Source organism: Cygnus olor, chromosome 3 (assembly GCF_009769625.2).
Source record: "Cygnus olor isolate bCygOlo1 chromosome 3, bCygOlo1.pri.v2, whole genome shotgun sequence".
NCBI classification, from domain to species: domain Eukaryota; kingdom Metazoa; phylum Chordata; class Aves; order Anseriformes; family Anatidae; genus Cygnus; species Cygnus olor.
Genome location: NC_049171.1, coordinates 72138446 through 72166011, shown reverse-complemented (window position 1 = coordinate 72166011; position 27566 = coordinate 72138446). Strand labels below are relative to the sequence as shown.

Sequence of the window (27566 nt, the reverse complement as noted above, 5' to 3'; positions counted from 1 at the left end):
GTGTGATCGACTGTTAACGCTCCTTCATGGTCACAAGAAGGTATCAATTCCATTTATGGACAAAATTACCAGTTAATGTCAAAGGCCACATCAGATTTTTTGAGCTTCTGTCCTCCTTTGAAGCTTCCCCATAAATACTGAAGAGACATCTAGCAAGACAGCACCACTAAAATTTACACATACCACTCTACAAAATAGCAGGTATTTTAGAAACTGTCAGATCAGATAAGTAAAGCTATGGGGCTACTTCCTGAAACTACAGTGTTAGTGTCTTAACAACACAAGCTTAACCTTGTCATTTAGGAAGACAACCCGTTCACAACAACATAAACACAGAATGAAAACATAACTTACTTGAGAGCTTTTGACAAAAATATATGTAGAAAGAAATAAAACTATACAGTTTCTGTATTAACCAAGACTAATGTGATAGGCATTTCATAGCACGTCTTGAAATTAATAAAAATTAGAGGCACTGGCACTTGTATTCTGCTACTTTGTGGCAACTGTATTCTCACTTCTCTGTAGTACTGTATCAAGATCAGAGAAATAAATTCTCAGGATTTTATTTCCACAGGAGAAAGGGTAAGGCAGAGCACAGAAAAAAACAGCTGTATTCTACTATTTTTTACAGCAAAAACAAAAGAGAGATGCTTTAAAGTGTGTTTCATGTTGGTACAATTTGAAAATATGCTTTTTGTACTTTTTTTTTTTTGGATTCGTACCATAAGTGAACTTTGGATGCTAACTGAGACTCAGGAGCTCATATTCAGAAGTTTATTATGACAAAAGCAGATTTTAACTATGCAGTAATGCTGCTATCAAATTTCCCATGAGAAATTGGGAATTGCCTCCCAAGACAGTGCAAGCAAACTGTCAGCAATTTGAAAACACTAACACTAGTGGTCATAAGCATACTCTATTCATAATTTTTATAAACTGAAGAAGTATCATCATCATCAGTTGTACGCAACAGCAACTGTTTCAGAACAGCATCTGTAGTCAGACACAGCTTTATAAAAGATACCCCTGACAAGAGATACTGATAGCTTCACATGTATTTAGAAAGAAACAACAAAGAGAATAACTTATTCCATACCAAGAAGTCATCTTCTGGGAGAGCTGAAATAAATGCCGGTTCAATGGCTTGAAGAAAATCAAAACCTTGAGTTGCCCACCTATCTCAAAGAAAAGAAAAAAAAAAAGAAGAAAAAGAAAGAAAATTAGGTACTCCTTGACTAAAGCCACCATAAGAATTTCAACATCAAAGAATACTGAATGATAGTTACTTATTTTTCCTCCTGCAAGTATGAAAAAAATCTTTGTTAAGAAAATGGATTAATATATAAAAGGCAATGTATTTAACTTGCTTTAATATTTGCTGAGTTATATGCAGATAAAACGTGATTTTAGCAAGGACACTGTCAAATAAAGCAAGTAGAACATGCTCCTGAATACTGATGTATGTACTATCTTCAGGAACAGTATCATCAATTCACTCATAATAAGTTTTAGAGTAACAAGCCAAACCACAATGTTCCCTGCCTAAATTCTCATTTGTGAAACAAGATGAAAAGAGTACTAATGATTTCATAAGCATCTGATCAGCAAGAATTGGGCATCTGTGTTTTCAGAGCCTAGACTGGTAAAGCAGAACAAATAAGTAACTTGGCTAGAATGAGATGTGTCTTTAGCCACCTCCCCCTATCCGCCAATACTGTTTCCTTTTAGACCTACTAAAATTAGCAGCTGCAAGCTACAAAATGCAAGTAAATCATCACACCAGGATAACTAGTCTATCCACACATGCTTCAGACTACCCACTCTTTCCTCCTCTTCTTTCCGCAAACAAAACAAATAACCTCCAAGAAAGATTGATCAGCCCTATTCTTTAAGGGGAAAAAAAAAACATCAATGATGTGTTGTGATCTTCTAACACAGGTCAATATAAGGCATCTATTTTATAATGCAACGGAATTCCATAAAAGTTCTGACATACCAGCTGCAAAATACTGCAAAGCCACCTAAATAAATCAAGCTATGGTATCATTTTTCTTGGGCCATTGTCCCAGTCTCTCTGTTTCCATCCTCAAAATAATGTAAATTCTCTTTTTTTTCCTCCCCATTAGTGTCCAGCAATAGAGTTTCCCATTAGTATCCTAGCACTGACTAAGCACAATTTGAGAGACCACTGGGCCCAACAACACTCTCAACAGACTCAGGAAACATACATTCTGATATTTATAACGTAGTTCTAGTTACAAAACTAACTACGGTTTCATGCCATTCAAAGCAGAAAATACCGCTTTTCAACTTCTTCATTTCCTGAAGTGAGGTTATATATGAATTAAAAAAGAGGCTTTGAAATAAACCTGGGAAAAGGAGTTATTTGCAAACGTAAGTACTTCAGACTGCAACAAAAACCATCCACAAATACAAAGGCTGAATTCTATTATTTACACGCAATCATAAATCTGGAGAATTTTCACCAGAGTGGAAACAATTCTTCCTCATCTGTGTGCCATACTTTCAGAAGAGACTAATAGAAAGGATGCATACAGGAGGCTAAGGCTAAGGATGTATGGGCATCGTTTCTGCAACCAGCACAACACTCCTTTCTCTCTGCAATACTCAGAGAATGACTGTTGCATATTCAGCCATCTTTATTGACTCCTGGTCACATACTACTTTTGTCCTGAGCTAATGACCTTTATCTAGTCTCTGAATTGTTTGAGTCCAACGACCTCCACTTTTTCTTGCCATCTTTTGTCAGCTACCATGAGGCAAGATGTTCAGCAGAAGACTCTGCAAAGCAGCTGCGGGGTTCATTTGGCTTTATGAATTTACAGTTCAAATCACTTTCAAAACTCAAGAGACAGAAGCAGCAATAGTTCCAAAGAACTACTTCTAAACAATTAAGCACTGTTCACAGCATGAGAAGTCCAGTACGGCATTTAGAAGTAACACAAACTACTATGGCATTAACAAGTTCGCTGTTACCTGGGTCGAGTGCCTCGGCCACTCTCACATTTTGTTAGCACGTAATTCATCCATTTTCTGGCAAAGCTGATATACTTGTCTCCAATTTTCTGCCTGAATTCTCCAGACATCAGACGAACAACTTCTTTATGGTACTGTATGAAATTAAAGATTACTTTTCACATAATAATAGCAAGATTAAAAGTACCATTTGCAATATCCACTGGAATATTTTCAGGCTAACAAAACTGCAGTATGATAACAATTACATCCTCTTCTTAAACAAAGTAATTTTATTCAAACAGTAGCATATGTATAGAAAGAAATGCGAAAGTATATGATACAAAATGTGTTATAGTGAGAAGTAGCACTTGAGCCATATTGTAATTGTTGTATGCATATGGACATATGCTTATGTTAAACAGGTTACACAGCATTTAAGAAACATCCCACATGCGTATTTTGTTCCATAATCAGAGATTGAACTCATAGTGGTGTTTATTTTTCGTTATATTTCAAGCAAGCTAGGGGAACACAAAAAAAACAGCTGTTTTTAAGACTATCCATATTAGTATGTTAGTGTACTATACAATCTCGAAAATAAAACCACAAACAAAACCTTGCAAAGGTCACAGGAATCAAGTAATGAAACATTATACTAAATGCAGCTGAACATGACATTTTCTCATCAGCACTGTAGGGAAGACACTCAAAACCTATATTCACTGCATCAAAGAACCACCATAAACTTTGAAAGAAAGGCTCTAATTAAAGTTTTATATTACTGTAAATTGAGAAACAGCAAGAAGATGAGTTACACAATGACATTCAATACCTAAGGATACTTCTAATTTCAACTAAAATGTAGACAGGTAGCAGAGCCTGCAAGACTACACTTGAATTTAGCAAGTTCTTAAAGCTTTTTTTACAGTTTCAGACTGCTAATTGGAGTCTGAACATAATAGATCTCTTCCTCTACAATCTTTTTCACACAACATTTCTCTCACAACTCGTATTTTTAAAATGTTCTGCTAGAATTCTTCCTATTTCCACAGAGTTAATTACCTTATTTGCACCACTGCAAAGACAGAAACTTCAACTGGGTTCCCTTACAAATCCACAAAACAAATAATATTTTCATTAACTTTTTGTTTCCTTACCTCAAACCCAAAATTATAACCCTGAATCATGGCTTCCCGGTAGTACTGCTGCAAAGTGGCAGATTCAGACTCATCAACTTCAGCATCGAACTCAGATGTGAACATATGATCAACTCTGTCAATGGCACTGCTTATCTTATTGCATAGCTGCAATGCATCATTCTAAACAACAAAAAGGGATGGGGGACATCAAGTTATTATTTATATTCTATATCTGAATAGGATTGAGGCAAACATGAATCTGATAATTACATTATATTAAATGTAAGCGCATTTTAATGTCATCACAATTCCTTCAGTCCCAGAAAAAAAACAAATACTTTCCAGCACTTGCACTAAGGAAGTCATATCGTGAACTGAAGTACTGCAATTCAGTTTGCTTGTGTGAGATTAATTTTAAAAACAAAGAAAGCAAAGGAAAAAAAAAAGAAGAAATAAATGAGAAAAATGAGTTTTACTATCTGTAATGTGACCGAGCCTTTGGCAGCATTTTCACCCTGCTACATGGGCAGAGCCTCTACTGAACTCAGGAGAAAATGTAGGGCCCTAATATTGCAACTTCGACAGAATAACGTTCGTCTTTTCTGGATCCTTCAAAAAAAAAAATCAATCTAATAAAAAAAAAGACAGAGACCTGTTTACTTGCGCATCACATGCAGTCATCCTCTCCAAATACGGAAAAGAAGTTGTTCCTTACAGATCACATATTTTGAATTTATTTCTTACCACATCAATCACTTTCTTTCAATTCAATAATCCTACCATATGAAGATGTATTTATTCTGTTGCTATTAATATTTCTATCACATTACATACGTGTTTCCCACTTAACTAGCACAAAAATTATTATACCAACATTGCTCAAAAATACAATCCCAAATCCTTTGCAAAAACAGAATGAAAATTGTACTGAAAATAAATTCCAATGAGGTTGCACAAATTACAGTTGCAGAATGTGATCAGCATTGCAATCTAGTCTCTTTGTACATTTCTAGTCATCAGTGACTCAAGTAAAATCAATTTTTACTGAAATAATCTGGAAAACTGCTTACCTTTAACTGTTGCAGAGCTTTGGCAATGACTGGTTGGCTGGATGTCTGTTCCTGGTGCAGTGATACGAGCCCTTCAATAGACTGTTGGAAAGCTTTTCGCTGACTCACAAGGTGGGCAGATTGAATGACTACGAGGAGGAGGTTGTCAACCTAGCAATACAAGATACCACTAGTTCTTACATACACAACCTTTTCCATAAAAAGGTGTCCCGTATTGGCAAATTCCAATTTGTTATTTTGGGAATTCTAATGTATTAATGGCCTCTCTCTTTGCTATTCATGTAAATCCTTAATTCACACAGAAAAGCTTGATGCTGGCAACAGAACTCGATAAATACTCATCTTACTAAGCAGTGGTCTATAAAGGCAAATGCCACAGCAAGTTTTAAAGGGGAATATACTACTATTGATTTCTGGAAAGGTGATTACCTTTTTGAAATTTTGGAAACACCGTATTATAAATTATCTTCAAAATAGTTATGCACAGCCAGTATCTAAGTAAAATAATTACACTTTCTACAAGCAGGCGGAGGTAATAATCATCATAAATAAAGAGGGTTTATCCAACTAAGGTAATACATTTCAGAACAAAAAGCTATTATGGAAAATTGAAAACCATAGGTTTACCACATGGTCTTCGCTCAGATTTTGAAAATTATTAAAATGTAAATGTAAGAGCATGTTTTGAAAACCAGAGCTGTGATATTGCAGAAGTTTGTAAAAGTACCCAGAATAACAGATGGTGCTTCTTTTGCAGTGGCAGTATGGTTTATATCCTACACTGTAAATTTCAAATTACAGAAAAGGGAGCTGAAACATGTTACTCAAAAAATAAGGCCCATTTCATCTTGATTTTCAGTATCTCCCCACCAAACAATATTTTCATACTCAAAATTCATTAAATGTTGATGGGACACTTCTATTTTATGAATATTTTTAAAATAACAAATTGCATTTTCTCTAGTTTGCAATCAGAGCATGTTATTTAAAATACAGAACACAACCTTTCTGAAGAAATTTTTACCTCCTAACTTTGCAGTATAGAATTTTAAAAAAATAATCTTATATACACACACACATGCTACAATATATTATCTGCATTTATACGTGTCAGATTGGATACCATTTGCAAACCACATTCCATCTTTTGCTGGTTTTGTTTTCTGCATGGAATGCTAACTTTAGTAGAAGTCCAATGAAATTCGAAAACTTAATCAAAAGCTTTTTTGTTGTTATTGTTGTTGTTATTTTGAAACTTGTTCAGCATGGACAACAGATAAACAAGAAGCAACATGTTTGCATGTAACAATCAGTGGTGTATACAGGAGTGACTTTTTCAACTGCCTACAGTTGTAGGAGCCCTCAGAACATCAGAGGCCAGGCACAGTGATATGGAAAGTCACTCTGTTGGTGGACAGTAGAGCCCATTTATGGTAGGGATCTAAGGAACTGCATGACATACCAAAAGGAAAATTCACTTGGCTTAACATAAGGGCATGAGAACAGGATGGGCAGGGAGTTGCAGCTGGCTCAGATACTTTAGCATAGCAGAACTACTGGCAAGAACTCCCGTTGGCTTGGGATGAAGGAAAGTATGACTGGAAATATTTCTTCCTGAAGAACTGCTGAACATCCAGAAGCTAAACAGAAATTTTACTTTAAATGTCACAATTTATCCAAGATTGAAAGTAATCTATTTCATGCCTCAGTGTGTGGAAAGCACACAACAGCCATACATACATTCTTGAAGATTGGTGAGTTCTTAATAAAACATGAAGTGATTAAATCCAATCCATCTTTGTGAAACTGAACTAGATACATAAAATAGTTCTTTATTATAAAAATCCATCCCTGAAACATTGCAGAGATTAACCCTTTTAAGAAATGTTAAAATCCAATGAATTTACTGCTTGAACTAATACAGCTAAGAATCATTCTTATGCTTTAATTTAATTTATTACCTACAAAAGAAAACATGCCTCACTTAAATGACTGTGGTTAATCTGAAAGGAGAAGCATTCACAGTGTGGAAATCACATAAGCAGGGGGGAAAAAAAGAGAGAAAACCACCTGTATGCTTCGCAGTGTATCAACAGTTTCCACTTGTGGCACTACTTTGACTGGCTGGCCCTCCCATGCACTCCAGCTGTCATCTAACTCATGGTCTTTGTCACTGTGCTTGGTCATTAGTAAATAGGCCTCATATGCAACCTCATCAGAATCCTTTGAGCAATCCTTTCCAGCAGCTGCATTTAGGAGCTGCAAAATCACAGATTTTTCCCCTGCAATATTGTTTGGGACGAATACTTGTAAATTCTCAAGTCCAGGGATTTGTACCTGTAGAAGAAAATAAAATGATACTGAATGAGCAAATTTCACTTTCTCCTGAGATACATAAAAATATCTGTGTGTTATCTCATTTAAACAACAGAAAGAGTTTTCATCTTAAGTAGCTGTACAATATGCATATTTAAACAATATTTTTAACCAAGTCGGGAATCAGAATTGGACTGTGAAAACAGCAAAATAGTTGACCCTGTGATCTGTCATAAAGTAACTGACTTAGAGTGAAGTTTAGTTCTCTCTTTTCAGAGCTGGATGCCATCAAGTTAAAACAAAACAATGCAGTCAACATTTTTACCAATAGGGAGACATATTTAATAATTAAGACCAGTATTATCCATAGGTCAAAATAAAAACTGTAAAGTTGTTAATAAAATCTAAAATAGTCTCCCAAAATTAACGAGCATTTGATTGAAAAGCTTGTTAAAATTTTCAACTCCGTACACGATGTTAGAGGGCCAATATATGAAATACTGATCATCAAAATGATGATCTCAAAATTTCTTTCTGAGAAATGAAAAAAAGGGGAGAGGTAACACATAAAAACAGATCAATCTTAGAAGAGATTATTTAATCAACTTGCGCACACAGATTTTTCAAACTCAAGATTCAAATTTTTCTCCAAAAATGTACATAAGAACTATGATACTGCTTTTAACAAAATCCATTATCATTTATTAGAGCAGCCAAGACTGCTAGGAAAAAGTATTTTTAAAAAGTAAACATAAACTGAGAATTTTCCTGACTATTCTCCCCCTCTTAATTTACAGACTAGGGTCCTGCTAAGCCAGACTTTTTTTAAAAAACAGCTTATGTTGGAAGGGACCTCTGGAGGTCACCTGGTCCAAAACACTTTTATCCATGTATTTAACAGCCCTTGATGTGTGTTTCTCCCACGAGGTTGTCTATCTTCCCTCAAACTAATGTCCACTTTTAGCAATCACTTATATAAATATTTATAATATATATTATATATATATATATTATATATATATATATTTTTATAATAAATATTATATTTTAGCAATCACTTATATAAATCCAACAGGAATTTTTCCATGTAATATAATAAGTATATAATATAATAATCCATATAATATATATATAATCCATATAATATATAAATAATATAATAATCCATATAATAAGGACCAGTTGACCAGTCTTTATTATTGTTTAGACCAGTCTTTATTATAGTACAGACCGGTTTCAAGTGTGAAACTGTATGTGTGGGAATTTATAGTGCTGTAAATATCAGGCAGCAATGCACAACAGATTTAACTTTACTTTGCTGTGCAACAGTTTTCTAGCAACAGTTACTTGCATCCGGAGGCATTTGGATAATGCCTTCAATAATATGCTTTAGCTTCTGGTTAGCCCTGAAGTGGTTAGGCAGTTGGACTCAACAATCTTTGAAGGTCCCTTCCAACTGAACTATTCTATTCTGTTCATCTGGAACACAGTACAGACCTTGCATTTCTCACATTCTTAGCACTCTCATGCAAGCTAGCTACAGCAGAGCTCCACTATAATGCTGTTGCTTTATAAAAGCCAGAGGCTAACATTCTCACACACACAAACACATGCAAAGAAAATAATTCTACTGACACAATTCAGTACTAAATACATGACATTCAGAATGTTGAGATATAGATGCCACATGAAAAAATTGGAAGTATGTATATAAATATGCTTTGATTTTTGCTTAGCATCCCCACTCTAATTTTATGCCTCTCAACTGAATTTACCTTCACATACTCTTTTGTTTTCAGAACGTTCAGTAGATCTCGGACAGGGGCTGACAATGCAAACTCTGCTGCTATTTCAAGGTCCTAAAAGCAACAACAAAAGAATATCCTTTAAACTGAATTTATTTAAAGCATATAAATAAAAGTGAGTATCAGGAAGGTACATGAAACCCTACTGTTAACGTACCTTCCTCAGCATTTTGGCAAATCCAAGAGCTTTGGAGGCCCTTTCTCTAGCCTCATGAAACAGTTCTTTGAGTGCTCGGCTGGTCTCTATAACAGACCTCCTGCAATATTGATAGAAATGATGTGACGATGCATTAATAAATCATGTTACATTTACATAACTATTAGAAGATAATAATTTTTATACATGTATCAATAGAAAGAGCACAGGAAAAAATATTTATAAGCAGCTGACTGAAATCAATTGAGCTTTTGCAGGCACATTTTTGATATGGATATAAAAATAGAATTTAAAGAACATTAGATAAACAATTTCTGATACCCTGAATTAAAAGAAGGTTATTAGGTTTCAAATGCACAAAATAATGATTCGTTATTACTACATACAGAAATATCAGCAAGAAAGTCCACGGAGTCTTGCGTTTACTAAGTTTTCATTCTAAGAATTAAAATGCAGTAAGTACCTGTCAGGGGTAAAGAAACACGAGTAAGTGTGCTTATTATTATTAAGCCAAAGGGCTTAATACCTTATTTCATCTGATGCAGTACTGTCATCGGCACTGGCCCAAAATTCATCACAACTGTCTTGTAGTCCAGAATCTAAAAATATTCCTGTAGATTTCAGCAGCATTCCTGCAATATCACTGTAGCAACAGAAATGGTGGAACTTCAGTCTTATTCAGGTAGCACAGCACCTTAAATTTCTTCCTACTCTGTCCAAGGCAAGAGAGCCATGTTGCCAAGTCCGCCTGCAGAAACAAGCAGCATCTTGGGGGCCCCTCAGTTATTCTACATGTGCAGGGCTAGCAGGAACAGGGACTTTCCACAGAAGTAGTCATTCCGGTCATAGCCAGAGTAAGAGCAATCTGCACTTATTGGATCCTGCAGTTACACTCATTGTAATATTCCAATAGTTCACAGAAAGACTATCAACTGCTCACTAGGGCCTCAAGAAGCCCAGTCTGGGAACCCTGAACAATTACTGACTTCAATAAATATCTGGTATAAATCAGCATCATAAGCACAGTAATTCAAACCTACCAGAATAGTTTTCCAGCTTGAGCTTCTCCTCCTCTTATATAAGGAGTTATTTCTTTGGTGAAATTCCATTCTTCCTCTAGGAGATTTTTTAAACTATGAGATGCTTGAGGTAACTGCTGTAGCATTTGGATCCAGCTTCGCATATAATCAAAGTAAACCTGCATACAGAAAGGGACAATTTAAACAGAAATTGTTACTCAACATGTAACTAAAAACGACAACTTCTCAAATCATTACGCAATCTTAATATTATATAATTAGTAGAGAATATCTCTAGATTTTTGGTTTGCTGTGACTGAAAATGAGCTACATGTTTCCACATAGAGGGTGCAATTTATGACTCAGGAAATAAAAAATGCTACTGAAATATTTAATAACATGTACTCTCCACAGTGCTTTTCTGAAATACCTTGCTTGCTGTGCTGCAATTCACCATCATATTGGTGAATACACACTAGGGCTAGAGTTATTTAAAGCAGAACTGCTGAAAAACATTTTCTAAATCTTTAATTAACTGGAAAACTCCTAAAAATTTTATTTGAACGTACCCTCCTGGGTATGGATAAGTGCAGTGAACAGGCCTATAAGATTCTGCATTATACCTTGTATCCATTTATATCAAGTCTTACCTCTCGCCTTTATTTCATTATTATTATTTTAAACCAACATAAAAATCCCATTACGTACAATTCTTCTTCAAACATTTGCCCTCAGGCATAGTAATAAATGAAAAAAATAATAATAGTAACATTAGCAGCTATTTAATCGTATGTTTTAGTTGGATAATCCATAATATCAACAAATGTTCCTCATTAGAAGCTGATAAAACTTCCTATTTGTTTCAGTTATTTTCAGATCACAGTGTTATAATGCCAAGATAAGGAAAACGTTAAAACTTTACTCTGGGTTAGGTAGGGACTGTGTTTTTCTCAGTCTGTAGCTCCATTCCTGATTTTATTTAATTCTTCTTTCACTCCTAGCCCAGCTCCTCTTCCAGTACTCTCCTTAGATACTGTGCCTGCCTATACCAGGAGCACATAAAGAAAGACGAATACTAAGTTCTGTGCGCCCCCTCCCAGCCCTCATTAATCCTATCTTAGCCTTCTGATCTCCCTCAAGTTTTTCCTGTCCCTATGTTCAGTTCAGATCTTTGCAGCCCTCTTTGCCCAGTTGTCCCAATCTTCTGAAAATCTTGACCATTGGCATCCAATTGTTCTCCACTGCGGCTGCCACTACAATAAACTGCAACTCTGAGTAGGCACAAACTGGTTCTTAGAAGTCTGATAAAGTTATTCTAACTTACACAATCCTGCCACCACCCCTTTCAGAACTTATGAAAAGTGAGATCCTTGTACAATTAAAACTGACATCAAAGTTCAAGCTCTTGCCTCACAGCGCAAAAGCACTACAGCTGCCTAACAAAATAGGTGAGGAACTTCAAAACAGACAAGGTGAATCATTTTCCTTTTACTTTGCCAGGTCATTTCTGCTGGAAGTTTCTACAAATTTCAGATGGAGATACAGGCAGACATGCTGCATAAGAACCTTTAGGTAAAACAGCGTATTTTTACCATTACAGGCAACAAAAAGCACATAACAGGAAAATCCATGCATCCTCAACAACAGATGGTACCAAAAGCTCTGCCTATAAAACACTAATAATAAAGTACTGAGGTAAATCTTCTTGTTCTTTTGTTTTGTCTTCCACAGAACAGTGAGGACTAAACTCAAACAACTCATAAAAAAAATAAAAATCAGTCACATACAAGGGAACAATAAATTAAATTTACTTGGGAGGAAGCTTTCATTTGTTAGTATTCGGAGACCAAGCATTTATCTAGAAAATACTTCTTTGTGTTTAGCTTATTGCAATAATGAATACTAATTAAAAATAAGGCACTTTTCATGGATGAATGCAATACCAAAGTATTAAAACACAATGTTAATCAAACACTGCTTTTTTTATTCACTACTAAATTGCATTTTTTTATTCACTACAAAAAGGTTATTAAACACTTAAATATTTAATATGCAATTTACAGGTCTGTCTATGAAGCATTTTATTGTAAAAACATGCTATTTACAGATCTACTGTTCCGCAGTCCAGTAAACAAACAATTGGTATTGTCTTTGTAAGGGTAACTTGTTTAAAATGACAATGGCTATTATATTGCAAGTCCATTAAAAGAGTAACAGTACGTTAACGTAGCACAGCAGCAACAAAAAATTAGCAAGCCCTATATCCACCAGGAACAATAGATTTCCACAAGCAGTATTCTGACCAACACACTTACTAGAACTCCAAATGCCTTCTCCTTTTTGAAGCTTACCATTAACATTTTATGCAGGTCCTCTTCGAAAGCATCAATGTTGCAATCAATCGTTTGCAAGTCATCTAACACCTCACGTAACATGAACTGGTAATATTGCTTCATTAACAGGCCACCCTTCAGAACCTCTTTACACTCTCTCACTAGCTGCAAGAGAAAAATCCAAAAACTGCAATCAGTCAGGACACTACTCTTAAATTGTCCCTGGGACGTGAAAGTTTAATCTGTCAGACACTTTTGTCTTATTTTATCACTAAGTAATTTCTAAAAGCTTTTAGAAATTAATATAGTCACTCTGTATGTCTCCAGGAGAGATCTGTACTAGTTTTCCAGGATTATCTAATTGCAATCACACCAATTGCCACGTAACGGTGGCACTGAGATGGGGGCAGACATTTCAGATTTCGTTCACCACACGGGGTCAAGGCAAACAACTTGTTGGACAGTTTAAAAGTTCAGAAGAGGCCAAGTGGCCTCACAACCACAAAATCCCACATAAAACAGAAGCAAGTCAGGAATAACATGCAGTGTGTATTTGACAGACACTTGGAGACTTATGAGAAATATTTTATTAAAGGAATTTCATTTTCAGTCTATCAGTCAGGTGTCCACAGCTCTAAAACCTGTACCTGAAAAACAATTGGTATTTCTTTTGCTGTTTCACTTGAAAAGGCTAAAATCAGGCAACAGATCTTTTCATCAATAGAAGAAGCATTTGCTTTTGGCCAAATAGCTGTCAAACCTACCTGAAAGCTTACAGCTTTTACTTAATTGAAGCAACAGGCATAACCACAAACACGGGAATACACAAACATCACAACAGATTTCAAAGCCACACTAACAAATGCCTCTTTCAGAAGCCCTTCCAGTGCTAAGTGTGCGTTCTTCTGAAATTATCATCAGTCTAACACCCCCTGGCCTGTTCTCAGCACCAACTTCAGTAAATCAAGAGTCTGAGATCAAGAGAGGGAAGAGAGGGTTTCATCTGAGGGGTCAGAGGGAATGGAGTTAGTTGTTGGTTGGTTAACCTGATTTTTAAACTCTTTTGTAATAGCAAAAGAAAATATCAATATCTCAATGTATGAGAAAGCATGACTTCATGAAAGCAAAAGACCTATAACAACATTATTAATATGACAAGAGTTCTTTGGGATCTTTTTTGGGCCGAAACAAATTACACTGTGTCCTCTTAGCATTCAGGGGAAGCAAGGGTAAGAAATGGTTTAATATTTGTCAATAGTTAACGGAAAAAAAGGAAAAAAATAATTTATTGTAATGTGGAAATCTAAAAATTAGACATTTATATCCCTAATGTGTCATATATTTAGAAATGAAAGTGTATTCTTTACTCTCCACTCAATCACATGTAGTTTACACAATGTTCATTTATTCATTTTGCACTTGGGTCCACTAAGGAAAACATAATTTGTTCAAAGAATTTAAAATTAGTATCTAACTACTCATTATTCACAGAGACTGTTAGGACTTAGCAGTATCACTTGTCCACAAAACTTTACAATATAGTATTGCATACTTTACAGATACTGGAAAGTCTTCTAAACCCTGCAAAGAGTGTAATTTGTCTATTCTGAAATAAAATATTATTAAAACATCACTAAAAAGAGATTTTTTGTTTAAACAACATTGCCATACACTAAGGTGTAGTGTTATTGAACAACAGGACATGGTATTTAAAAGCAAACAAATAAAACCCTATAAAGCTACTTCTAAGTGTCAACTTTTAGAACAGAAACTCAGAAGACAACATGGAAATCAAAAATATGGTCTGTAAGGAGCACACTACAGAATGTGCACCTCACTTAAGCTGAAAATACAAGAGCTGTTACTGGTTTCTTTGACGAGTCACTTTTGTTTAGGGAGTTTGTAGAATAATTTCTTTTCTGCAGAGCAGATGGGGGTAGGTCACAGAGCCTCCAGAGTACTGTAGCTTAAAGTGAGCAGGTTTCTAATAAGATTTTTTTCTAAATATTTACCTGACATATAAATTAGTCATCTGTCATACTTGCAGTATGCTATAGTGCTTCTACTTACTGACTTAATGGGTCTTGAAGAAGAAGAAATTATATAAATTGCATTTTTCTAGCATAGTATCCTACAATCTGGAACTAAAAATCTTCTGTGTATTGACCTAATTTCTCCACTGACTTTTATAAGGAAGAATCTTTTGCAACATGCCAGTACCATCTATGGAATGATGCAAACCTTTAGAATACACAAACCAATGTGAAAAAAACAGAGAGATCTGATAGCTATTTTGCAGAAGATCATGGTGCAGTAAGGAACTTGATGCAGGTTTTAAGTGACAAAAAGTGTCTAACTTAACCACCTAACAGAAATAAAGCATATGCACATGCACACACACACATCCCTCCACTTGTCAGCACAAATTCAGAACTGGTGAGAACCAACTTGAATTGTTGAGGAACTATGTTGCCATCATGTAATGGCAAACTGCTAAAGAGGACAGCTCTCTCTAAAACACAGATCAAGCAGGATCACAAAAGCTATTGCTGAAAGTGAAAGACAAGGTGGTTCAAAAAAGGGAAGTTAGTGATAAAGGACAAGAGAAAAAGTATACTGCTGGAAGCATATAATCTGCGCTGTTTTCCTTTTTTTTTTAAATAACTTTACTTGCAAATCAGATTTTATTTTAATTTTATTTTTAATAGAGTTGACTTGCTACTAGTCAAAAAAATTATCATAACCTTGGAAAAACTGAGCATCGGGACTACCATGCCTGATCAGTCCTGCTACATATTTTAAATGGCACCAAGAGGTAGGAGATCCTTAAAGGTCTCAGTGGCCCAAATGACACCTGCTAGAGTGATCACAACAGAAATGGAACTTCACTGTTGCTACATGAAGAACGATTCAAGGGACTGGGTTTGCCCAACCTAGAGGAGAGCACTCATGGAGAATCTAATCACAGTCTTCTAATACCTAAAGGGTAGTTTTAAAAGAAAATAGTGGTACTTTTTCCAAGGACGCATTGTGACATGGTAAGAGACAATAGGCACAAGTTGCTTCAGGGCAATTCTGCCTACATACCAAAAAAAAAAAAAAAAAAAAAGAATGCTTCCATGAGGAAAAAAAAATAAACATCAGAATATATTGTCTGCTGTGGAATCTCTCTGGCACTGAAAATACTGATAATCTGGTCTGACAGGGAGCTGCATAACCTAAAGTGGGACCCAGTTTCCACTGGAATAGACCAGAGTATCTCCAAGCCTGGCTTCTCTATAACTCTGTAATATTCTGTGAACTTACAGAACAAAACAGACCCCTAGACTCCATTTTGAGCCTGCCCAAGACTTTCGGAATTCTCCAGGAAACAAATAAATCTATTTGTGAAATATTCTCTAAAGTTCTTTTGCCCGTTCAGAAATACTGTGTGGGAGAGGAAGCATTTGCTGAGTTCAATTCATTTTTTCAATGTAATTAGTGAGACAGTATACATCATCAAAACAGTTTGTAACAAATACATTATTTTTCAGGAAGAAATCATCATTTTTGCACAATTCAAAGTCCATAAATGTAATACAGAAATAAGGACCAAAATTATCCTCCGTCTCTGGACAAAAAAAAAAAAAAAAAAGGATATTGCACCTTACAATACAGTATACTGTACTATAAACTTGACCCTTAAAACTGAAATTGTAATTCCCTCGCTAAAAGAGTCACCAGAAATTATTTGGTTAGGACCATAAGTTACTATAATAATTGATTTTGGAGGACTGGATAACTGGAATGTGAAATCATACTCAGCCAGATAGCTTATTTTAAAAGTTTACCCTGAAAGACCACCTGATGAAGCCATGATCTGATTATACTTGCCAGGGAGATGACTTTAGATCAATACCATTTTTCAAAGTCTAGTCCAAGATATGCTAGCACTGGCTGAACAGCCCTCCTTGTTTCAGATAGCTATCAGAAAAGAAGTCCTCACAGAAAATTCTCAAGCTGTGACAGGACTGACAATCTTGGTAACTACCCTTGTAAGATCTGATATTTGTATAAAAAAATATGTTGGGAAATAAGATCATTTTTCATTTTTTCTTCTTTGTCAACTTACGCTATGTGCGCATTGCATACTGGCAGAGGTCTCACATTCACAAAGGAGAAAGATAAAATCAAATATAAACAAATATACAGACCCTTAAATCCATCCTCTTAAAACTGGTTACTCTGTCTAGGAAAGCCATATAGAGGTAAATGTGCTGGACAAGGTTATATAGCTTATAATGCAAATGGAACGAACACTATTTACCTTCGCTGGCTGATAATTCTTTAATCACCAGTTTTGATTCCTGGAAGTCTAAATCAGAGAGGTATACATAACCAGTTGTTTACTATGCAAAAACCACAACTCCATATGAATTAGACAATTTATAAAAAAAAACAAATTACATATTTATACATTGACATTTCTTAAGCAAATCCTCTTTAAACAGATGACCTTATTGCAATGAAAGAGACAAAGTAATTTCAAATAGAAAAAATAATAAGAAAAAAAAAGCATTTGAAGCAAACCTGTTTAATACTCAAAAGAGATGGTTCCCCAGCAGGTCTTTGTTCCAACCTGAGCTTGAGACACTCGTGGATAACATTAAGCAGGACTCGGCAAAGGACCAAGAATGCAGGTTCAAAAGATGGTAAATCCATGGATTTCAGCTCTTCCCATGATACAGTGCTGCATTTTTGCTCACAGCAAGGTGGGGAATTTAATAACTGCACATAATCTGAACACAACATGGGATCTGGAAATTCTGAAAACTGTAACAAGAAATAGGTATCATGAAAAGGATCCCCAAATTCTTTAAGATTTAGAGTCTGTTTAAAGTAGCATACACAAAAGCCTATTTTTAAAAGGTAAGATTTTATTACAGCTACCTATTAATTAACTGGCAAGTCAACCATAGAAGTTTCAATTTATTTTTTTTTTGTGGTGGGTTTTTGATTAGTTTTATTGTTTTAAAGCTATTTTTTTTTTTTTTTTTAATTTGAGGATCACCAGGCTGAGGAAAACAATTATGGACCCTTAGGAGTGAACACATTTTCTTACTTCACGGTTCTGCTTTAAAATAATTAAATCATCTATTAAAGCTCAAAGATTCCTTCACTACACATGAAGAAATTGCTGTTTGAGGTTATAATTAAGTTATCTCTAACATAATATAGGAATATATATATTCAGGTCATTATAAGATACAATACTTGAAATTTTCACAATAATAATGGCCTTACACCTATGACTATGACTGAAGAAAGAAGTATGCACTTGGCTATGTCAGATGAGTAATCTTATTCTTTTCCAAATACACAGCGTATCAAAAACTTCAAGCTTTCTAACTTTATATAAAGCTCCACTTTGTAAAGTAATGCAATCTTCATGGAAGCATCACTAGCTAAACTGAACAAAACTTTTGAAATATTTTTTCTGAACTTTGGTAGATATAAGAAACTGAAATTACAAAAGGAAGATTAAAAAGATTAAGTTGCTTTTTTCAATTACTAAACTTACTTTTCATTTAAATGAAAACTACATTTAAATGAAATGACATTTCTAATTAGAGAAAGTAATTGAAAATATCTGAACTGTACATCCTAGATATCTAAACTACAAGTCTTGTCACAATGTTCTAGAAAAGATGTACATGGAGGCTTTGTGGGGTTTAAACTAGCAAGAAAATTTGTATCTCAATATGTGTGCAGTTCTTAACACACCATAGATAATATTTGTTTAAGATTAAGTGTGTTTTATTTCATAGCTGCTAACTATGAGACCTGAATATCTTTCATTCATATATTAGACGTAACTAGTATTTTCTAGGTTTTCTTCAGTCAAATTTAAATAACAGCACTACAAAGGAGATATGATAAGAAATCAGATCAAATGGTACAGTGGAACCTTTAAGTTAAAAAAATTTAAGCCACTTTTAAGCTCCTTTTCTAAAAGAAAATTTAAAAATGTTTATTTCTTTACACTTACGCATTTTTGACATTTATGCCTAAAGTGTTGTACAAGCCCTGCTTCCTCAGAAGAGCCACACAAAATTACAGCTACTGAGAAGTCAGTTTTTTAGTATTTTTTAATATTTTGAAGTTTCTCAACTGGCGTGTGGGATGGGATAGCACATTCATTACTGTCTAATGTTAGCACAAAATGCTATGAGCTGCAGATTTGTAAGTGGTTTATAAAATCGCTATCTCATTATACAGAGATAGCGAATATACATCAGTGGGGATATTTCCTCTACACCTAATTTAGCTGAAGTTTAATCACTTAAGATCAATTAATCAATTAATCAATTAAGAAATTCTTAAGAGGTACATTCAGGTCTTCTTTTTACTAAATCTCTTAAACTTTATTTTCTGAAGAATACTGTCAGAGCTCAAAGCTTTTACAAAAGAGACTTTCATTAATAATAGATCATGAAAATGCTGTACAGTACAACAAAATATCTGATACATACAACCCTCACTGTGATGCAAGCATGGTGTTGGAAAATCTAGTCATAAAAATATTAAAGAACTAGTCTATGAATAAACATGACGCAACAAAATTGAACGAGTTATTTCATTTTCTAACATTCAGACATCAGCATATTACTTTAGGGCTTAGTTTTAGACACTTAATCATCTATTGTTCAACTTGACTAATCTTCGTCTTCAGCAGGCCCAATGTGAAATATTCTCAAGTGTCTACAAAACACTTTAAAAAAAAAAAAACACAAGCTATTTATTAAGATCCTGCATAAAATCTGAAGGTGCAGCCAGTTGGATAAACAACAAACAGGATGCAATGGCTTTAAATAATATTCTAATCAAATAACTTATTTAATTTTGTAAACAATACAAAATAATAGCTATTTTCTCTGAGAATCAAATCATATGACTTCTACCTAAAACACTCTATAGTACCTAAGCCTTGTTAAAATGTCAGAGCGCAACTATGATGAATAAAACTTGTACTTTAAAAAAAAAACCTACAAACACTCATCTGTATAAGCATTTACATACATTTATGATGAAATTAGCATTACATTGCTAATTTCCTTGAAAGTACTGCCATTTACAAAGTCCAGCCAATTCAAAACTGTCAAAACTCTCTTCTATTTTAGTATGGTAACATATTCTGTTACAGTAGGTACCACACTTCTGACAAGCAGTATTTTCTCTTTTTTGACAGCCTTCATTTAATTTTGGTGCAGGAAAGAAGTTTATGATTTCGTAACATTCACCTTCAGTCATATACCCTTCCTTAAAGGAGAACAATACTCCAAAGAAAATGGAATAATTACTGAAAATGAACACTTGAAGAATTCACAAGAATAGAGGAGAGAGAGAAGGTTATCCATACATCTTACATAAGACAACCACTGCTAAATTACCATATGGTTTCTTTGAACCTTCAGTAACAACTCTAGTTTCATTAACTTATTAAGAACCCTCATGAAGTCAAGACATTTAAGGTATTCAGCAATTTCAAAAATACATTCAAAATCATTATCAATCTCCCCAAATTATACTTTACTTCCTTTCTTTTTTAAACGGTATTATATATTATATATTATAAAATTTCTGCCTGTATATTAAGCTAAACATCCCACCTAAGTATATATGGGTTCTATTTTGATTACGGCAACAGATATCTGCAGGTTTTGCTTATGGACATGATTTCTTAGTAATACACAAACTTTTTAAATACAAAACTGCCTAAAACATTCCTAGAGTTGAAACCAATTGGAGAATAAAAATTGAATAGCTTTTTTTTTCTTTTTTACAGTACTCTCTACATTAGCAACAGTACAAATAAAAACAACTTTCTAAAATCATATCACTTTATAAAGGTAAACTTAGTTATCCTTAGTTAACCTCCAGGGGAGAAAAGCATTCTTGTTTCTTTTGCAAATGTGACAGACGCACTTAGGGATCAGCAATGTGTCTCAGACCACATACAGTATCCATATTACAATGGGCATGTTAGCTAAGAAATCCTTTATCCAGAATCCACGGTTAGGCCCCGAACAGTGCCAGTTCATCAGTGAGGACAAATAATCCTAACTACTAGTTCCTCCTAACATAAAACTGCCCAGAAGTTAGAAAACAGTTTAAGTTAAAAAACAATATTCTGCCTTGAAAGAGCTAGTGAACACAAATTACCATATGAAATGTCAGCTAGTCCTTCATTTATTGCATAATTCATACTAACAATTATTCTTTATTAATATTATAGAATCACCCAATGAAAAAGAATAAATAAATTAAGAGAGAGTTGAAGAAAGCAGCATGCTAACATGACTTTCTTTCATAGATTTCAAGGTTAAGAGTCCATTTACTTCTCCGATTTGGACTCAAGCATAACATATCACCATAGAATTTCATTCATATAGAAGAGGAAAAAGAACCAAAACAATTATGATGTTTTGATAAAGGATGTCTTGCAGAAAGACTTCCAGTCTTGAAGACAAGAAAAGGAAAAAGTGTCAATTCCACACTTCCATAGTTAATTTTTTCTTATAATTCATCTTTTGTGCCTTATTTTCCATTGCAATTTTTCTGACTTGAGGCTTTAGATATTAGAAAATTTAATGAGAGAAGATGTTATCATAAAATGTCATTTAAATTACAAACACAGAACTATGTCGTCCTGCAGACATTCTAAATCAGACCAAATGACAGATTCACTTCTGCTGAAGTAGAATAGGGCTCTTAATCATAATATACATTATCTTCCAAAAACAGCAAAGCAATCAATACTTTCAAAAGATCCCAATTCCTCCAGTTTCAGTTAGAAACAATACTGCTCGTGGGGGTTCTCCTGTTACCCATTCACACCAGTAACAACCTACCTCCAGCTGGCAATCACTCCTTACCAACGCCATACGAGCCCTTTGCAATGAACCATGCATTAGCTTGTGCAGTCTTAAAATTAGCTTCCTCAACCCCATTTGCTTCAGTGCTTTATCTACAAATGGCCTGTAAATAGAGGTCAAACAGTGTTTGCTGCAGCCTGCCTCAGCACTGCATTCTGGAATAACCCAAGAGGCAGAGTCATCCTCAGATTCAAGCCTATCAAGCTTCCTTGAAAAATGGTCCTGAAAGTCAAAATTTGGCTTATTAGTAAAATTGTTCTTGATGGCTTGTCTAAGTTCCTCAACATTCTCCTCAGAGATTTGTTCTTCACCATCACTCTCCTCTGTGCATGTTCCTGAGGATTCCTTTACTTCTGTTTCCCTATCAACTTCTTCGTCCTCTGGATCATTGTCCTTAGATGGTCGAGGAGAAGGAATTTCAAACACTGGCCAGCCAATGTCAGAAAGATTTTTGATGCCCAAAACAGTTCCCATAATCCTTAGTTTTTGATTTAAGTCTTTTGTAATGTTTAGCCATAGACAGAGTGCCTGCACTCTGTCTTGGAAGTCCTTTGCAGCATATTTTTCATAGTCCTTTTGAAGAGCCTGCAGAGATGGATAAAGTGCTTCTATATACTCTAGCAGCTCCATTATCCGCTTTACTTGCTCAAACGAGACCCGCTGGCGATGGAGGTGTTCGTGGTAACTTGAGTAACCCAAAGCACTAGTTCCATGTGTTGTTTTGCAAACTCCTTCTCCTGAAGTACCATTGAGACTGGCTCCGTTTTTTACACAGGAGAAGCTTCCATAGTTCACTTTGAACGTGAGGATTTCATTGATAATATCGGGGATAGCTTGACGGGCTGCATAGAGATAGAGGTCTTGGTCATTAATGCTCCGGCCAGCATGCCAAGCTTGCAGCTCCAGCCAGATCAGTTCATTGGATCGGTTCAGCCAGACAGAAGAGGTGCTTTCCTGTCCTCTTTGCTCCCTGTCCTTTTTCTTTGAGACTGAGGTAAGTTTTAACAAAAGCCGCAGGGTTTCAAAGAATTTTAAGCGGTCTGCTGGGCAATCAGTCCTAGAAGTCTGGCGTGCAGTTCTGGCTATTGGCATGGGCACAGAGACTGGAAGCTTAGCATTGCTACAGCCAAGGCTGAGGTAAGGCTTATTGAGATCAACATCTGGAATTGGTTTTTTTGGCAGAGACCCACCAACTGAGTCTAACATAAATGAGCACTGCACATTTTTCTTGTGATCTCGTTCTGTTGTCCTTAGGGTGTCTCGGATTTTCTTCCCTTGCTTATAGCTGTGCTCCTCCACGTTCTCAATGGGTTTCCCATTGTCTTTATGCACAGCCTGAGCTGGTACACTCATCTTTTCTGTAAAAGAAAAAAAAAAGAATCTGACTACACCAACAAGAAAAATCATTCAATCAGTTCCCAGTTTCTTAGGGTGTGCATATTACATTTCTTAGTATCAATAAAACAAAATATGCAAGGGTAGAAGTAAAATGAAGTCTTAGCAATTACCATTAGTACAGCAGAATCAATACAAATACCAAAGGAAATTTTTTTTCTCCTCTTGTTTAACTCTGATGTAGAAAGGACCTCAGAATTTTCATTATACTGAGTATGTCATCTACAGAGAACTAAGTATGATTGAAAGGAAGAGAATGTTTTCCAAGTTTATTTTCTATACATTTGTCAAACAAGCTCCTAGATAAAAACTCAAAATGCAATAGAATATTAAGATTTCTAAGTCAACCAGAATTAAAAATGTTCCATTGTACATGCAATCTCATAAAAACTGGAGCACGCATGGATTCTGAAATCTGGCTTGAATGATCTGATCCCAGCTCTCAGGGAACTGTTCTTAGTTCTGGGAAGCCCTCTGTAGTCTTAATACACTACCTCCAGAAGCCTACTTTCCCATTCCCCTCAAACATAATAATTTGCCTTCTCCCTTACCACAAAACAGCAGCCCTTTTCTGTCTAATTGTGCAAGTACCTTCTCTTCTCTTCCTTTTCTTTCCGCAGCAGCAGCAGACCTTACTACTTTTCTGTAACGCTAACAAAAGTATTTCAATCTGGGCTTTGCCAGAATGAACTACCTGGTAAGTATTGAAAGTATTAAAGAGTTGTTCTCTTTCTCTTAAAGACGACGAGAGAAACATCTATATTCAGACTAGCTGCAGTGCAGGGATCAGCAGCTGGAACAAAACAAGCTGGTCACACTCCACACTCCCCTCACTCCCCCAGGGCCCCTACTTATTCAGGGACAGAAAAGACCTACAGAATGATGGCTGAATACTCTGTCTTCTGTTCACTGTGTGATTCCTAGGATTATCTGTTGCACATGACTCATTCCCCACTCTAGAAGTAATAATTTCCTTACAGTCTTCACTACTGTGCTCCTAACTATAATATCAATTAATACCAGTAATAGCAATAAGATTATTTGCAAAACGGCCCCATTCAGTGGAAGAATAATATTATTCCCCTTCTATGTATGAAAAAGCATGACAGAGGAAAATCAGTCAAGCCACCACATTTCTAGTTACCAAAAATAGAAAGAGCTATTGCTCAACATTACAGAACATTGAGCACTTTGTGTTCAAAGCTTCTTGACTTCCATTGCACCTCAAATTCCCAACACTTTTGCAAACAACGTCCCAGAAACTCTAGCTGCTTCTGGAAAAAAACAAGAAATAGACAATTAATAATCACACATTAAGATTTTCATTTGTGCTACTTGGCTAGCATCACACAACTTCTTGTGGCAAAGTGCTGTTATCATCCTATGATGCACTTCACTGCTTTAATTATCAGATCACCCTCTATTCTTGTTTCATTTGCTACATATGTTCCAGTATCTGCCACACAAGAAGGTACAGTCCAGTTTTCTGCATTTCAAAATTCCACTCAATCTCTATTCAGTTAAGACAGAAGTTCTTTGGAAAAGAATTGATGTGATAACACAGCTCAAAGACTACCAAAATGTATGCAGACAAAGGAATTGCATTAAGGTTGCAGAGCTGTCTGAAACAAAAGCAAATGTAGAGGTGTGTGGACAGAGCACTTTCCTCCCAGATATATCACATACAGTGTCATACACCAGATAATACTGTATACATGTGATCTCCAGAAAAAGCTAACAAACCCTTCAGAAGCTTAGGTACTCTTATGATGAATAATTTCTAGAATGTTACAAAAGTCTTCAAAGTATGGTAACAACTCAGGAACTATGAATGAATGGTACAGCCATTTACACAGAACATGCTAATTGAACAATGCAGAGACAGAAATATTCAGCCCCTGATGGAGAACTGAAAAGAGAAAACACCTCAAGTATGTAAGTCATACCCCAATGATAGTGATCAGACCCCCTTTTGGTAACAGCAGCAAGAGATGTCAATCACTTGAGCTCGTTCAAACTCTAGATTTGTTCAGAAGGAGAAAAAATACACATATGTAAAGAAATCTAAGCTTGTACAGCTTCATTAGAAAATGAGGAGAACACCTGCCTACTATAAAACAGTGAAAACACAGATCTGGACCATCAGTCCTCCAAACTAGATATACTGAAAGAAAAGCTTCCCACACAACTGATGACTAAGAGCATGGGTCTCCAGATTCTGCAGCTAGACTTAAAGACAGAAAAGACAAGTGGTGAAAATAATAATAAAAAAAATGTCTCTACCTATGTGCAATTTAGAATTCTGTTTTATGCATTATTTAATCTTTCTAATTTAGCCTGCAATTCAAGTTTAGAAAATTGGAAAGCAATCCCTGCTGAAAAAGCTTTTAGGTTCATCTCTGGCTAACATTAAAGGCTAGGCCAGGTAGGGCAAACAAGTCTATAAATACACAAACACTCCCATGAAATGTATACTCTCCCTGGCTTTTCCAAGTGTTTCGGGAACCTCAAAAAAGCACACCCTCTCCATTTCCAAGCATGGCACACCTGGAAGCTCATGCTGCCAGGGGCTGGGGTTGGAGGATGAGTTCTCACCAGATAGCAGAGAATGATCCTTCAACTAAGAGCAGGAAACCTCATGCAACACACATACAGGCAAAACAAATTCTGATGTTTTCTAACATCCCTGTTCGGAGGCTTACAGAGATCCACCAACAAATTCCACATTTAAGAACGTGTTCCTAATTGAAAGGAAAAACCCTAAATAAATCAGGCATTCTGCCAAAGGATCAAACTCAAGATAAGTTTGCTGGTAAAGACAGTAACTTTTATTAGCCCAACGGGTAACTGGGAAATCCAGACAAGTCTTTGGCATGCTACCACTTCTTGAGGTCTAAAATAAAAGCAGGAGACTTCAAAGCTAAATAAAGTTGAAAACAATATCATTACAGACCCCTTCCAAGATACCATCTATTTTACCCTTCTTTCCTTATCCTTAAGCTGTTGTAATAGCTTAAATGGTGGGGTTTACTACCCCACCAGTATAGCATCATTATTGACAAAAACAAGGGACCACTAAAAGCAGAAATTTAAATGCACACTACACTACTCCTAATCTGATCTGCTTCTCTTCAGCCAACTTCCCCTCTCGTTTCTACTGTGCACCCATCTTTCCAATCCCCACCAACTCCTGCCCTGTCTACCTAGCTACTTCTGCCACACCTCACCTCATTCAAACTCCTCCTGATGGCGATTAGCAACTCTCCATTCTGTTCTCCATGCTCCTTGTACATGCTCTCATTCTTCACAGTTCCAGCTCAGATGCCCTCTACAAGTTATTTTGATAGTTTATTTCTCTACATTGCCTACACCCAACACTTAAGAGCACAAAAATGCTTCTCAGCTTTCTAGTCCAGGGCATGAACAAAGCCCAGAATGCTACAGACGATATTTAAGTTCCTGGAAAGTTTCTGCTTGAAGACCAGAGCTTGCTTAAGTCTAGCAAACTCCTATGGCACACGTGAATGGATATTTTTTATTCACATTTTAATCACATATCCCTAAGAGTTAATATATATTCAACTAACCTGTTGCTTGGAAATAGAATTCAGTAGACTTTTTCCTCAGAAGGATTAGCTCAGAAAACTAGCTGGGTAAAGAAAACTGCCCAACCTTAATCTTACAATCTTAAAAAGCCATTACAAACCCTGTTTTCAGCTGTTAATGAACAATAAGCAAGTCAATAATGGTGTGACCTGCCACAATGCCTCCTTCCACTCCCCATATCTAAAAACTATAATTAAATCCTCACCAGAGTTGTACCATACCCCCCACAGGATTGGGGTAGGCCACAAGATGTGTAACAGCACTTAACTCTGAAGAAGAAGAAAATATCTTCTGAAGGATACAAGGAAGAAAGAAAAAACACCAAGCTATGGAATAGGAAAGCATATAGATCCTGGTTCTCCTTGAAAGCCTAAAGAAGAAAAGTAATTGGAGAGATGCATAGTAAACAGGGCTGTTCCTTGCACTCTAAAATCACCACTTGCATTGCTATAAAAACTAAAAGCTTGGCACAGAAAAAGCAGAGACTTGCAGAAGGGAAGAGAATTTCATGGTTAAGGCAAATGACTGCCATTCTAGAAAACTTAATTCTATTCCTGACTCTAGCTAAATTTTGTGAAGAATGCAACTTAATCCAAGCTTTTCGAAAAGGCACTCTCTAAAAAGAGCTGCTCAACTTCAGGTCTCAGTTATGAATACACCGAGTACTTGCAGCTGAAGTAATCCGGAGCTATGCTTTCAATATTGAAGTTGCTATTAAATAACCCAATGGTCGGACATGAGGGAGGAGAGCAGGCTGCATCTCAGACCAACCACCCAAAACCAGAAGCAAGCATAATTCTGGGAATAATTTATTTCTGTATGCAAGATA

General features: G+C 35.7%; 1 protein-coding gene across 5 annotated transcripts in view; it reads right to left on the bottom strand.

The window, feature by feature from the left end:
• MAP3K4 (mitogen-activated protein kinase kinase kinase 4) overlaps window positions 1–27566 on the bottom strand; it is a 74278-nt gene that overhangs the window by 23044 nt on the left and 23668 nt on the right. For all 5 annotated transcript variants that reach the window (XR_005818009.1, XM_040550669.1, XM_040550670.1 and 2 more), the window contains exons 3-14: window positions 21713–23094; window positions 17391–17633; window positions 12840–12986; window positions 10510–10667; window positions 9996–10112; window positions 9470–9569; window positions 9283–9366; window positions 7262–7528; window positions 5192–5341; window positions 4140–4301; window positions 3001–3134; window positions 1100–1178 (exon numbers count right to left, since the gene is read on the bottom strand). Coding sequence is in view for 4 of the 5 variants with exons in the window: in XM_040550669.1 (XP_040406603.1) it covers window positions 1100–1178; window positions 3001–3134; window positions 4140–4301; window positions 5192–5341; window positions 7262–7528; window positions 9283–9366; window positions 9470–9569; window positions 9996–10112; window positions 10510–10667; window positions 12840–12986; window positions 17391–17633; window positions 21713–23094 (3023 nt within the window). In the remaining variant the exon portion in view is untranslated. The remainder of the gene's footprint in view (window positions 1–1099; window positions 1179–3000; window positions 3135–4139; window positions 4302–5191; window positions 5342–7261; window positions 7529–9282; window positions 9367–9469; window positions 9570–9995; window positions 10113–10509; window positions 10668–12839; window positions 12987–17390; window positions 17634–21712; window positions 23095–27566) is intronic.